The 14,756-nt window shown below is 45.2% G+C and overlaps 1 protein-coding gene across 5 annotated transcripts in view; it reads right to left on the reverse strand.

The window, feature by feature from the left end:
• wdr95 (WD40 repeat domain 95) overlaps positions 1–14,756 on the reverse strand; it is a 226,868-nt gene that overhangs the window by 96,389 nt on the left and 115,723 nt on the right. For all 5 annotated transcript variants that reach the window (XM_068033522.1, XM_068033521.1, XM_068033525.1 and 2 more), the window contains 2 exons: positions 6,601–6,718; positions 345–414 (listed from right to left, as the gene is read on the reverse strand). In XM_068033522.1, the coding sequence (XP_067889623.1) occupies positions 345–414; positions 6,601–6,718 (188 nt within the window). The remainder of the gene's footprint in view (positions 1–344; positions 415–6,600; positions 6,719–14,756) is intronic.

Consider the following 14,756-nt stretch of genomic DNA (forward strand, 5'->3'; position numbering starts at 1 on the left):
TTTCCAACTCTAGTACTACCTGTCTTTCCCAATTCTCTGTGCACCTTGGTGTTCCGCTCTTGTATTATCTCCTGGTTCCCACACCCCTGCCAAGTTGTTTAAAACCTTCCCAGTAGCACTAGCAAATCACCCCACAAGGAAACTTGTCCCAGCTCTGTTCAAGTGCAACCCACCCGGACTGTATAGGCACTAGGATTCTAGAGAGCAACAGTAACACCCCCATGTCTCCATTCCCGCTCTAAACCGCCTCACTAAATCTAGCCCACAGTTTCTAGTGACGTACAACTAATGAGGCTTTAAAATAAGCCACTTTAGAAATAGCTGATATATAAATACTGAATTACCTATTACCAAAGCTGTAGCTTCATGATTTGAGGAAGATATGATTGCCCCAATTGAATCATAATATTTCATCTGAAAGAAAAAAATATGTTCAATGCAATTAAAATGTGATGAATGCCGATTGAAAGAAAATAACTGGAATGAAAACAGTTTTATATTTCAAGTGAAACAGAAAACAATCTGTTCTCACACAGAAACTGCAGCTTTGACAGTAGCGAAGGTGCGAGAGCGAGCTTACAGCTGGGAAGTCAATTTCAGTGGAAGTTTAAAAGTTAATTCCCTTTTGTTTTCGGAGGACCAGGGACTGCTGGCTTTGACAGTAGCGAAGGTGCGAGAGCGAGCTTACAGCTGGGAAGTCAATTTCAGTGGAAGTTTAAAAGTTAATTCCCTTTTGTTTTCGGAGGACCAGGGACTGCTGGGGAAGGAAAAACTATATATTTGGGTGGTGGCTGTACCCGAGACACTACACATGTAGTGTCTCCCACCCACCCTCCTCCTCGAACCAAAAAAAAAGGACTCTGTTGTGTTGATAAGGTAAGCTTTTTATTTAAGAAGTTCTGTCCGTTGGATTGCCAACCTTACAGGTTTTGACATTTTTTTTCGGTTTTTCAGTAGATTTGTTGGGAATTTAGAATAGAGGGAATGGAAGTTAAGGTAGTTGTATGTTCCTCCTGCAGAATGTGGGAGGTAAGGGTCGCCAAGAGTGTCCCTGCTGACTGCACCTGCGGGAAGTGCACCCAACTCCAGCTCCTCGAGAACCGCGTTAGGGAACTGGAGCTGGAGCTGGATGATCTTCGGATCATTCGGGAGGCGGAGGGGGTTATTGAGAGGAGTTATGGGGAGGTAGTCACACCTCAGGTAAAAGAAGTAGGTAGATGGGTTACCGTCAGGGGAAGGAGAGGGAACCAGCAGGCAGTGCAGGGATCCCCTGTGGCCGTTTCCCTCAACAACAGGTATACCGTTTTGGATACTGTTGCGGGGGACGACTTACCAGGGGTAAGCAATGGGGTGCAGGTCTCTGGCACAGAGTCTGTCCCCGTTGCTCAGAAGGGAAGGGGGAAGAGGAGCAGAGCATTAGTCATTGGGGACTCCATAGTTAGGGGAACAGATAGGAGGTTCTGTGGGAACGAGAGAGACTCACGGTTGGTAGGTTGCCTCCCAGGTGCCAGGGTTCGTGATGTCTCGGATCGTGTTTTTGGGATCCTTAAGGGGGAGGGGGAGCAGCCCCAAGTCGTGGTCCACATAGGCACCAACGACATAGGTAGGAAGAGAGATGGAGATTTAAGACAGAAATTCAGGGAGCTAGGGTGGAAGCTTAGAGCGAGAACAAACAGAGTTGTTATCTCTGGGTTGTTGCCCGTGCCACGTGCTAGCGAAGCGAGGAATAGGGAGAGAGAGGAGTTGAACACGTGGCTGCAGGGATGGTGCAGGAGGGAGGGTTTTGGTTTCCTGGATAATTGGGGCTCTTTCTGGGGTAGGTGGGACCTCCACAAACAGGATGGTCTTCACCTGAACCACAGGGGTACCAATATCCTGGGGGGGAGATTTGCTAGTGCTCTTCGGGGGGGTTTAAACTAATTCAGCAGGGGAATGGGAACCTAAAATGTAGTGCCAGTGTACAGGATGTTGAGAGTAGTGAGGTCAGGGATAAGGTTACAAGGACGCAAGAGGGCACTGGCAAGCAAGAACCTGGTTTAAAGTGTGTCTACTTCAACGCCAGGAGCATCCGGAATAAGGTGGGTGAGCTTGCAGCATGGGTTGGTACCTGGGATCTCGATGGAGTGGCCATTTCGGAGACATGGGTAGAGCAGGGGCAGGAATGGATGTTGCAGGTTCTGGGATTTAGATGTTTCAGTAAGAACAGAGAAGATGGTAAAAGAGGGGGGGGTGTGGCATTGTTAATCAAGGAGAGTATTACAGCGACAGAAAGGACGTTTGAGGACACGTCTACTGAGGTAGTATGGGCCGAGGTTAGAAACAGGAGAGGTGAGGTCACCCTGTTGGGAGTCTTTTATAGACCTCCAAATAGTTCCAGAGATGTAGAGGAAAGGATAGCGAAGATGATTCTCGACAGGGGCGAGAGTAACAGGGTAGTTGTTATGGGGGACTTTAACTTTCCAAATATCGACTGGAAATACTGTAGTTCGAGTACTTTAGATGGGTCAGTTTTTGTTCAGTGTGTGCAGGAGGGTTTTCTGACACAGTATGTTGACAGGCCAACCAGGGGCGATGCCACATTGGATTTGGTACTGGGTAATGAACCCGGCCAGGTGTTAGATTTAGATGTAGGTGAGCACTTTGGTGATAGTGATCACAATTCGGTTAGGTTTACCTTAGCGATGGGCAGGGACAGGTATATACCGCAGGGCAAAAATTATAGCTGGGGGAAAGGAAATTATGATGCGATTAGGCAAGATTTAGGATGCGTAAGATGGGGAAGGAAACTGCAGGGGATGGGAACAATCGAAATGTGGAGTTTATTCAAGGAGCAGCTACTGCGTGTCCTTGATAAGTATGTACCTGTGAGGCAGGGAGGAAGTTATCGAGCGAGGGAGCCGTGGTTTACTAAAGAAGTTGAAGCGCTTGTCAAGAGGAAGAAGAAGGCTTATGTTAGGATGAGACGTGAAGGCTCAGTTAGGGCGCTTGAGAGTTACAAGCTAGCCAGGAAGGATCTAAAGGGAGAGCTAAGAAGAGCGAGGAGAGGACACGAGAAGTCATTGGCGGATAGGATCAGGGAAAACCCTAAGGCTTTCTATAGGTATATCAGGAATAAAAGAATGACTAGACTTAGATTAGGGCCAATCAAGGATAGTAGTGGGAAGTTGTGTGTGGAATCAGAGGAGGTAGGGGAAGTGTTAAATGAATATTTTGTGTCAGTATTTACAGTAGAGAAAGAAAATGTTGTCGAGGAGAATACTGAGATTCAGGCTACTCTACTAGGCTAGATGGGATTGAGGTTCACAAGGAGGAGGTGTTATCAATTTTGGAAAGTGTGAAAATAGATAAGTCCCCTGGGCCAGATGGGATATATCCTAGGATTCTCTGGGAAGCTAGGGAGGAGATTGCAGAGCCTTTGTCCTTGATCTTTATGTCGTCATTGTCGACAGGAATAGTGCCGGAAGACTGGAGGATAGCAAATGTTGTCCCCTTGTTCAAGAAGGGGAGTAGAGACAGCCCTGGTAATTATAGACCTGTGAGCCTTACTTCGGATGTGGGTAAAATGTTGGAAAAGGTTATAAGAGACAGGATTTATAATCATCTTGAAAAGAATAAGTTCATTAGCGATAGTCAGCACGGTTTTGTGACGGGTAGGTCGTGCCTCACAAACCTTATTGAGTTTTTCGAGAAGGTGACCAAACAGGTGGATGAGGGTAAAGCAGTGGATGTGGTGTATATGGATTTCAGTAAGGCGTTTGATAAGGTTCCCCATTTTAGGCTATTGCGGAAAATACGGAAGTATGGAGTTGAAGGTGATTTAGAGCTTTGGATCAGAAATTGGCTAGCTGAAAGAAGACAGAGGGTGGTGGTTGATGGCAAATGTTCATCCTGGAGTTTAGTTACTAGTGGTGTACCGCAAGGATCTGTTTTGGGGCCACTGCTGTTTGTCATTTTTATAAATGACCTGGAAGAGGGTGTAGAAGGGTGGGTTAGTAAATTTGCGGATGACACTAAGGTCGGTGGAGTTGTGGATAGTGCCGAAGGATGTTGTAGGGTACAGAGGGACATAGATAGGCTGCAGAGCTGGGCTGAGAGATGGCAAATGGAGTTTAATGCGGAAAAGTGCGAGGTGATTCACTTTGGAAGGAGTAACAGGAATGCAGAGTACTGGGCTAATGGGAAGATTCTTGGTAGTGTAGATGAACAGAGAGATCTTGGTGTCTAGGTGCATAAATCCCTGAAGGTTGTACCCAGGTTAATAGGGCTGTTAAGAAGGCATATGGTGTGTTAGCTTTTATTAGTAGGGGGATCGAGTTTCGGAGCCACGAGGTCATGCTGCAGCTGTACAAAACTCTGGTGAGACCGCACCTGGAGTATTGCATGCAGTTCTGGTCACCGCATTATAGGAAGGATGTGGAAGCTATGGAAAGGGTGCAGAGGAGATTTACTAGGATGTTGCCTGGTATGGAGGGAAGGTCTTACGAGGAAAGGCTGAGGGACTTGAGGTTGTTTTCGTTGGAGAGAAGGAGGAGGAGAGGTGACTTACTAGAGACATATAAGATAATCAGAGGGTTAGATAGGGTGGATAGTGAGAGTCTTTTTCCTCGGATGGTGATGGCAAACACGAGGGGACATAGCTTTAAGTTGAGGGGTGATAGATATAGGACAGATGTCAGAGGTCGTTTCTTTACTCAGAGAGTAGTAGGGGCGTGGAACGCCCTGCCTGCAACAGTAGTAGACTCGCCAACTTTAAGGGCATTTAAGTGGTCATTGGATAGACATATGGATGAAAATGGAATAGTGTAGGTCAGATGGTTTCACAGGTCGGCGCAACATCGAGGGCCGAAGGGCCTGTACTGCGCTGTAATATTCTTTTAAAAAAACAGTGGGGACGATTTCAGTTTGTGTGGTGTGGATTAGGTGATGAGGCACCCACTCCGTCTGCCCAATTAATATCAACAAAAAGTCTGATCATATTTTGTGATTAGACCCAACTTAAATACTGGAGTCAAGCTGCCATGTCTAATCATATACCTTATTGATTTCTTAAAACCAGCCTGCAGCTTTTAAAGGAATGGCTGCATTTTCAGTGTTGAGACAGGCTCTTAAATTCCAATTGAAGCTAAGGTGATATCCCAGAGAATCTTCAGATTTGTAGTGTATAGAGTTCCACTCTCGTTCCAATGAGATTCTGTTCCATGTTTCACAAAAAGGCATTTTCTGGTCGTGCACAGATAGATCTGCTGCCTACCTGCCTCACTGTGCCTGGGGAAGTTCCTGGGTTACCAAAGGAGTTCCACATATAATGTCCTGATATGAGCTCAGTGGAACTCACGTGGATTGAGAGCTGATAGCAATCGCACTGAGGCTGTCTAAGTGGCCCCAAAGGTTTGCCAAACAAAGGCCATCAAGGTGATGGATTACTTCAATTTGTTATCTTAAGGCCCTCTTCAGAGATGCAAGGCTTTAAACTTCTTTTAATTTTTTAACTCACTGGTGCATCAGGGTGATTGGAATGTACATTAATGATTTAGACGTGAATATAGGAGGTATGATCAGTACGTTCGCAGATAACACGAAAATTGGTGGTGTCGTAAATAGTGAGGAGGAAAGCCTTAGATTACAGGACGATATAGATGGGCTGGTAAGATGGGCAGAGCAGTGGCAAATGGAATTTAATCCTGAGAGGTGTGAGGTGATGCATTTTGGGAGGAGTAACAAGGCAAGGGAATATACAATGGGTGGTAGGACCCTAGGAAGTACAGAGGGTCAGAGGGACCTTGGTGTACTTGTCCATAGATCACTGATGGCAGCAGCACAGGTAGATTAGGTGGTTAGGAAGGCATATGGGATACTTGCCTTTATTAGCCGAGGCATAGAATATAAGAGCAGGGAGGTTATGATGGAGCTGTATAAAACACTAGTTAGGCCACAGTTGGAGTAATGTGTACAGTTCTGGTTGCCACACTATAGGAAGGATGTGATTGCACTGGAAAGGGTGTACAGGAGATTCAGGATGTTGCCTGGGTTGGAGTATTTTAGCTATGAAGAGAGACTGGATAGGCTAGGGTTGTTTTCCTTAGAGCAGAGAAGGCTGAGGGCGGACCTGATTTTCATATACAAAATTATGGGGGGCATAGATAGGGTAGATAGGAAGAAACTTTTTCCCTTAGCAGAGATATCAGGGGGCATAGATTTAAGGTAAGGGGCAGGAGGTTTAGAGGGGATTTGAGGAAAACATTTTCACCCAGAGGGTGATTGGAATCTGGAACACCTGCCTGAAGGGGTGATAGAGGCAGGAACCCTCACAACATTTAAGAAGTATTCCAGCACTTGAAATGCCACAGCGTACAAGGCTACGGGCCAAGTGCTGGAAATTGGGACTAGAATAGATAGGTGCTTGATGGCCGGCATGGACACGTTGGGCCAAAGGGCCAATTTCTGTGCTGTATAACTGTATGACTCTAATTTGGTTGACTCCTAAATGCCCTCTAAAATGGCCTAGCAAGCCATTCAGTTTAAGGGCAATTGGAGATGGGTAATAAATGCTGGCCAAGCCTGCGACACCCACATCCTACAAAACGAATAAAAAAAAATTACCTGTGTTACCCAATCTTCATGCACCTTCCATCGAATGCAGGTGACATTTGGTGATAGGGCTGCGTTTTCAATGCTGATAGTGGGTAAATTATCCACTTTAGGGCACTTTTTCCATGTTCTGTCATGAACGAAAAGATACACAAATTAAAATGTACTATCCCAGCACTGATAACACTTCATCACCAAAATAAAATGGAAGTAACAGACATGAACAGTTGAATGGCCCATTTTTGTTAGTCTTAAGTTCTCATGTCTTGTAATAACTAAAATGGGTGTTATCACAGATTTTGAACGTGCTCCCAGCTTCCAGTTATTCTCTGCATATTTAGTCTAATAATATCACCAGGAGCTTGAATATCAGATTACACTAGACTTAATTAGACGGAGGGGTCAGATGGAGGAACATTTAGGTCTGGGCAAGTTGGTGGCAGTAGGTCTTACTGCTAATCCACCTTCAACAAAGTCCCAGCTATCTAACATATGCCATTTGTAAATACCTTTCTGTTTCTGTTCTTTTCTCTTGCAAGTTAATTGCTCTTGTTTACAACCAGATAATGGCTGCTAAGTTTCGCTATTTTACTGTCGCCACACTATAGGAAGGATGTGATTGCACTGGAGAGGGTGCAGAGGAGATTCACCAGGATGTTGCCTGGGCTGGAGCATTTCAGCTATGAAGAGAGGTTGATTTCCTCAGAGCAGAGAAGGCTGAGGGCGGACCTGATTGAGGTTTACAGAATTATGAGGGGCATAGATAGGGTAGATAGGAAGAAACTTTTTCCCTGAGCAGAGGTGTCAATAACCAGGGCACATAGATTTAAGGTAAGGGGCATGAGGTTTAGAGGGAAAAAATTTCACCCAGAAGGTGGTTGGAATCTGGAACATTATTTTAAAGACAATAACCAGTACTTGAGGCTAGAAGAGAAAACTCTCATATATTGATGTTCAAGTTTAACATTTCATCCCAAATGTTAAATGCTAGTAATGGCAAGGTGTTGAAGTGCTGGGAATAATGATTTAACAGTCACTTTGTATCTGATTATTTTTTGCATAAATTAGCATTCATCAATTCCACAATCCACTACCTTTAAGGAGCATTTTAAACCAAAATGTTCTCCATATCAAAGGCTACTCTGCATTTTATATTTTTATGTTAAGATTATTGAATAATTCTCTTTGGTATTCCAGAGAGAAAGTGATAAATCAGGACAGAACGGACTCTATGTTTATTTGTTCTAACAGCCACCTTTCCGCTAATTCCAGGTCAGCTATGGAACATTTCCTTGCCTTTGAATTAGAAGTAAATTATTGACCTCCTCCATAGACTAAATACATTCTGTTCAGCCCTACCAAATCCATTTCATTTCTAGATGGAAGGTCAACAGAGTTTCTCCTGGGCTAGCCCCCAAGGAAAGCTCACGGATAACTGTCTAATCTATCCTTGATCATTTATTCTTGACTAACTGTCTCTGGCATAATTTTGCAAGGTATCAGCAGCTCAGAAGCAATCATGTTCCACATAGAGTTCAATCGTCTCGAGCTGAACTTAATCTTGCATCTCTAAATCTTATTTTCAATTGATATTCACCCAGCTCTTTTTAGAAGCATTGTTCAACACAGAATTTTATTGCTTTTGCTGAGAGCTTATTTCACATTAGCACTACGCCATGCCATGGGGGACTGTGGGGAGGTGAGGACTCACACAATCCAAGTTTTTTGGGCTCCAGAACATTGAAAAATACAAGATACTCAATAACTAAGTACAGTAAGCACACCACAGTCCAAATCTGACTTTGAAAGGGAGCAAAGACAATAAAAAATACCTGATTCGGAATGTAAATGAGGCTTATATAATAATGAAAATTAAATATAATCAGAAGATAATTAAGTACGCCATGGGATATGATGGATTTTCTACTGCTGGAATGGGGAGAGGGAGGCCAGTTGGTCAGGATTAAACAGTGGGAATACAAGGATGAATGAATATTAATTTTGATTGACATTGGTGATCAGGGAATTTTCCTTCAAAAAATTAAATTTAGAAACAATGGGAATGACATTAGGGTCCACGGGTGGATAATACATGACGAATGGAAGTCATGGACTCAGTGAGCCAAATGGCGTGCTTTATTGTTCCATGCTCTGTGTTATGATCACTTCACTCCTGAGCTAATGAGCTCAGATCTTTTTGATATAGTTCCTGAAAACCAGGTTGCAGAATAAAATCAGGATTGGGGCAAAAGCATGATATTACAAATGTCAAAAACATGGCAGTTTTCAAATATGACTATATATCAGTACATGGGCAGAACTGCTAGGTAGACCAGTACTTAAAAAAAAATCTTGAAGTTCATTTACCTTCATCAGATAAACAGATAAAAAATATTAGTTCACCTGATCAGCAATATAACTTCATCAACATGAAACCAATCATAGGAAAAATGTTCGAAACTATTATTAAAGACATTATGGCAGGGCACTTAGAAAAATTCAAGGTAAACAGGTAGAGTTAACATGGTTTTGTGAAAGGGAAATCATGTTCAAACAATTTATTGAAGTTTTTAGAATTTAGAACATTACAGCGCAGTACAGGCCCTTCGGCCCTCGATGTTGCGCCGACCAGTTCTTTGAAGAAGTAACATATGCTGTGGATGAAGGGAACCGGTGGATGTACTTTACTTAGATTTCCAGAAGGCATTTGATAAGGTACCACATGAAAGACTATTGTGGCAAATAAAAGCTCATGGTGTAGAGGGAAACATATTGGCATGGATAGATGATTGTCTAGCTAACCGGAAACAGAGAGTAGGCAAAAATGGATCACTTTCTGGTTCGCAAGATGTAATGAGTGGTGAGCCACAGAGATCAGTGCTGGGGGCTTAAGGCTGCTTGGGTCTGCAAATGAGACCCAACCCAAGCCCGACAGAACCCCATCCAACCCAGAGCCCGACTCGGCCCAAGTCCTCCCATTTTTTCCCGCGCCTGACCTGAACCGACAATCAATTAACCTACCTTCTGTTTTTCGCTTTGTTCCTTACCTGCACAAAGCTTAAAATAACTGTAGCAAAACCACTTCTAAAGTCCAAAAAGTAAATTAACATTAAAGTCACTTACTTGAGGTGGTGATAGAACATGCCCGATCTGGCCCGAGCCCGAATGTCGGATCTGGAAGTGCGACCTGACCCGAACCCGACACATGTCGTCGGGTCCCATCGGGTTCGGGTCAGGTAGCAGGCCTTTACCGGGGGCTCAACTTTTTACAATTTATATAAATGACTTGGATGAAGGGACCGAAGGCATGGTTGCCAAATTTGCTGATGACACAAAGATAGGTAGGAAAATAAGTTGTGAAGAGGACATAAGGAGGCTAAAAAGGGACGTGGACAGGTAAGTTATAGTCATAGAGAAATACAGCACTGAAACAGGTCCTTCGGCCCGCCGAGTCTGTGCCGACCAACAACCACCCATTTATACTAATCCTACATTAATCCCATATTCCCTACCATTCTCCTACCACCTACCTACACTAGGAGCAATTTACAATGGACAATTTACCTATTAAACTGCAAGTCTTTGGCTGTGGGAGGAAACCGGATCATCCAGTGGAAACCCACGCGGTCACAGGGAGAACTTGCAAACTGCATACAGGCAGTACCCAGAACCGAAGCCTGGTTGCTGGAGCTTTGAGGCTGCGGTGCTAACCACTGTGCCACTGTGAAAGGCAAATGAAGCACAATGTGGGAAAATGTGAATTTATCCATTTTGACAGGAAGAATAAAGAAGAAGCGGGTAATAATAGGGTAGGCGGTGGCGTAGTGGTATTATCACTGGACTAGTAACCCAGAGACCCAGGGTATTTCTCTGGGGACGTGGGTTTGAATCCCACCACAGCAGAAGGTGGAATTTGAATTAATGAATAAATCTGGAATTAAAAAGCTAGTCTAATGATGGCCATGAAACCATTGTCGACTGTTGTAAAAACTCATCTGGTTCACTAATGTCCTTTAGGGAAGGAAATCTGCTGTCCTTACCTGGTCGGGCCTACATGTGACTCCAGACCCACAGCAATGTGGTTAACTCTTACATGCCCTGTGAAATGGCCTAGCAAGCCACTCAGTTGTCCCTAACCGCTACAAAGTCAATAAAAAGGAACGAAATCGGACGGACCACCCGGCATCGACCTAGGCACCGGAAGCGACAATGGCAAACCCAGCCCTGTCGACCCTGCAAAGTCCTCCTTACTAACATCTGGGGGCTTGTACCAAAGTTGGGAGAGCTGTCCCACAGACTAGTCAAGCAACAGCCTGACATATTCATACTCACAGAAACATACCTTACAGACAATGTCCCAGACACTGCCATCACCATCCCCGGGTATGTCCTGTCCCACCGGCAGGACAGACCCACCAGAGGTGGTGGCACAGTGGTACACAGTAGGGAGGGAGTTGCCCTGGGAGTCCTCAATATCGACTCAGGACCCCATGAAGTCTCATGGCATCAGGTCAAATATGGGCAAGATAACCTCCTACTGATTACCACCTACCACCCTCCCTCAGCTGATGACTCAGTACTCCTCCATGTTGAACACCACTTGGAGAAAGCACTGCAGGTGGCAAGGGCGCAGAATGTACTCTGGGTGGGGGACTTCAATGTCCATCACCAAGAGTGGCTTGGTAGCACCACTACTGACCGAGCTGGCCGAGTCCTAAAGGACATAGCTGTTAGACTGGGTCTGCGGCAGGTGGTGGGGGAACCAACACGAGGGAAAAACATACTTGACCTTGTCCTCAAGAATCTGCCTGCCGCAGATGCTTCTGTCCATGACAGTATTGGTAGGAATGACCACCACACAGTCCTTGTGGAGACGAAGTCCTGCCTTCACATTGAGGATACTGTCCATCGTGTTGTGTGGCACTATCACTGTGCTAAATGGGATAGATTTCGAACAGATCGAGCAATGCAAAACTGGGTATCCATGAGGCACTGTGGGCCATCAACAGCAGCAGAATTGTACTCAACCACAATCTGTAACCTCATGGCCCAGCATATCCCCCACTCTACCATTACCATCAAGCCAGGAGACCAACCCTGATTCAATGAAGAGTGCAGGAGGGCATGCCAGGAGCAGCACCAGGCATACCTCAAAATGAGGTGTCAACCTGGTGAAGCTACGACCCAGGACTACTTGCATGCCAAACTGCGAAAGCAGCATGCAATAGACAGAGCTAAGCGATGCCATAACCAGCGGATCAGATCTAAGCTCTGCAGTCCTGCCACATCCAGTCATGAATGGTGGTGGACAATTAAACAACTAACTGGAGAAGGTGGCTCCACAAATATCCCCATCCTCAATGATGGGGGAGCCCAGCACATCAGTGCAAAAGATAAGGCTGAAGCATTTGCAACAATCTTCAGCCAGAAGTGCCGGGTTGATGATCCATCTCGGCCTCCTCCTGAAGTCCCCAGCATCACAGATGCCAGACTTCAGCCAATTCGATTCACTCCGCATGATATCAAGAACCGACTGAAGGCACTGGATACTGCAAAAGCTATGGGCCCTGACAATATTCCGGCAATAGTACTGAAGACCTGTGCTCCAGAACTTGCCGCGCCCCTGGCCAAGCTGTTCCAGTACAGCTACAACACTGGCATCTACCCTGCAATGTGGAAAATTGCCCAGATATGTCCTGTACACAAAAAGCAGGACAAGTCCAACCCAGCCAATTACTGCCCCATTCATTGAGAGTAGTCTCATTCATCAGTCAAGTGATGGAAGGTGTCATCAACAGTGCCATCAAGTGGCACTTGCTTAGCAATAACCTGCTCAGTGACACTCAGTTTGGGTTCCACCAGGGCCACTCAGCTCCTGACCTCATTACAGCCTTGGTTCAAACATGGACAAAAGAGCTGAACTCCAGAGGTGAGGTGAGAGTGACCGCCCTTGACATCAAGGCAGCATTTGACCGAGTATGGCATCAAGGAGCCCGAGCAAAACTGAGGTCAATGGGAATCAGGGGGAAAACCCTCCGCTGGCTGGAGTCATATCTAGCGCAAAGGAAAATGGTTGTGGTTGTTGAAGGTCAATCATCTGAGCTCCAGGACATCACTGCAGGAGTTCCTCAGGGTAGTGTCCTAGGCCCAACCATCTTCAGCTGCTTCATCAATGACCTTCCTTCAATCATAAGGTCAGGACTGGGGATATTCGCTGATAATTGCACAATGTTCAGCACCATTCGTGACTCCTCAGATACTGAAGCAGTCCGTGTAGAGATGCAGCAAGACCTGGACAATATCCAGGCTTGGGCTGATAAGTGGCAAGTAACATTCACGCCACACAAGTGCCAGGCAATGACCATCTCCAACAAGAGAGAATCTAACCATCTCCCCTTGACATTCAACGGCATTACCATCGCTGAATCCCCCACGATCAACATCCTAGGAGCTACCATTGACCAGAAACTGAACTGGAGTAGCCATATAAATACAGTGGCTACAAGAGCAGGTCAGAGGCTAGGAATCCTGAGGCGAGTAACTCACCTCCTGACTCCCCAAAGCCTGTCCACCATCTACAATGCACAAGTCAGGAGTGTGATGGAATACTCTCCACTTGCCTGGATGGGTGCAGCTCCAACAGCACTCAAGAAGCTCGACACCATCCAGGAGAAAGCAGCCCGCTTTATTGGCACCCCATCTACAAACATTCACTCCCTCCACCACCGACGTACAGTGGCAGCAGTGTGTACCATCTACAAGATGCACTGCAGCAATGCACCAAGACTCCTTAGACAGCATCTTCCAAACCCGCGACCTCTACCAACTAGAAGGACAAGGGCAGCAAATACATGGGAACGCCACCACCTGGAAGTTCCCCTCCAAGTCACACACCATCCTGACTTGGAACTATATCGCCGTTCCTTCACTGTCGCTGGGTCAAAATCCTGGAACTCCCTTCCTAACAGCACAGTCGGTATACCTACCCCAAATGGACTGCAGCGGTTCAAGAAGGCAGCTCACCACCACTTTCTGAAGGGAAATTAGGGATGGGCAATAAATGCTGGCCTGGCCAGTGACGCCTACATCCCATGAATGAATAAAAAAAAAGCATATTATCAAAATAGTGCGAGATTGCGGAGTTCTGAGATGCAGATGGATCTGGGTGTCCTACAGCATGAATCGCACAAGGTTATTATGTAGGTACAGCAAGTATTTAGGAACGCTAATAGCATGTTATTGTTCATTGCAAGGTGAAGTGAATACTAAAGTAAGGAGGTTATGCTACAGTTATGCAGGGCATTGGTGAGACCACATCTGGAGTACTGTGTACAGTATTGGTCTCCTTATTTAAGGAAAGATGTAAATGCATTAGAAGCAGTTCAGAGAATGTTTGCTGGACTAATACCTGGAATGGGTGGGTTATCTTATGAGGAAAGGTTGGACAGGCTCGACTTGTATCTGCTGGAGTTTAGAAGAATAAGAGGCGACTTGGTTATAACATATAAGATCCTGAGGGGTCTTGACAGTGTGGATGTGGAAAGGATGTTTCCTCTTGTAGGAGAATCTCGAACTAGGGGTCACTGTTTAAAAATAAGGTGTTGCCCATTTAAGACAGAGATGAGGAGAAATATTTTTCACTCAGAGGGGCAGTGGAAGCAGAGTTATTGAATATTTTTAAGGCAGAGGTAGACAGATTCTTGATAAGCAAGGGGGTGACAGGTCATCGGGGTAGGCAGGAATGTGGAGTGGAGATTGCAATCAGATCAGCCATGTTCTTGCTGAATGGGAACAGGCTCGAGAAGCCGAGTGGCCTATTCCTACTCCTAAGTCGTATGTTCGTATGTAATCACCAACAGATAGGCAATGTAATAACTTGCTGTCAGCTATTGTGTTTTGCTACAAGATCCAGCCATTTTAAATTATTGAGGAGGGCACATCTAACTTTTATAATCTCAATGATTGGAAATGTAAAAAAAAACAGAAATTGGAACTTTCAATTTTTTGTTTCTTCATTTTTCAGCTTTTCATACAATGTTCTATTACTGAGCAGGTTGACAGATAATTTGTTGTATAATCAGAACTAACAACTGATTGACTGCATCCCCCTCTTTCGTACTGTAAAACTACTAGATCTCTGCTCAGCCAATAACGGGATATCAGCATAA

The sequence above is a fragment of the Heterodontus francisci genome, chromosome 6, assembly GCF_036365525.1.
Source record: "Heterodontus francisci isolate sHetFra1 chromosome 6, sHetFra1.hap1, whole genome shotgun sequence".
Lineage (NCBI taxonomy): Eukaryota > Metazoa > Chordata > Chondrichthyes > Heterodontiformes > Heterodontidae > Heterodontus > Heterodontus francisci.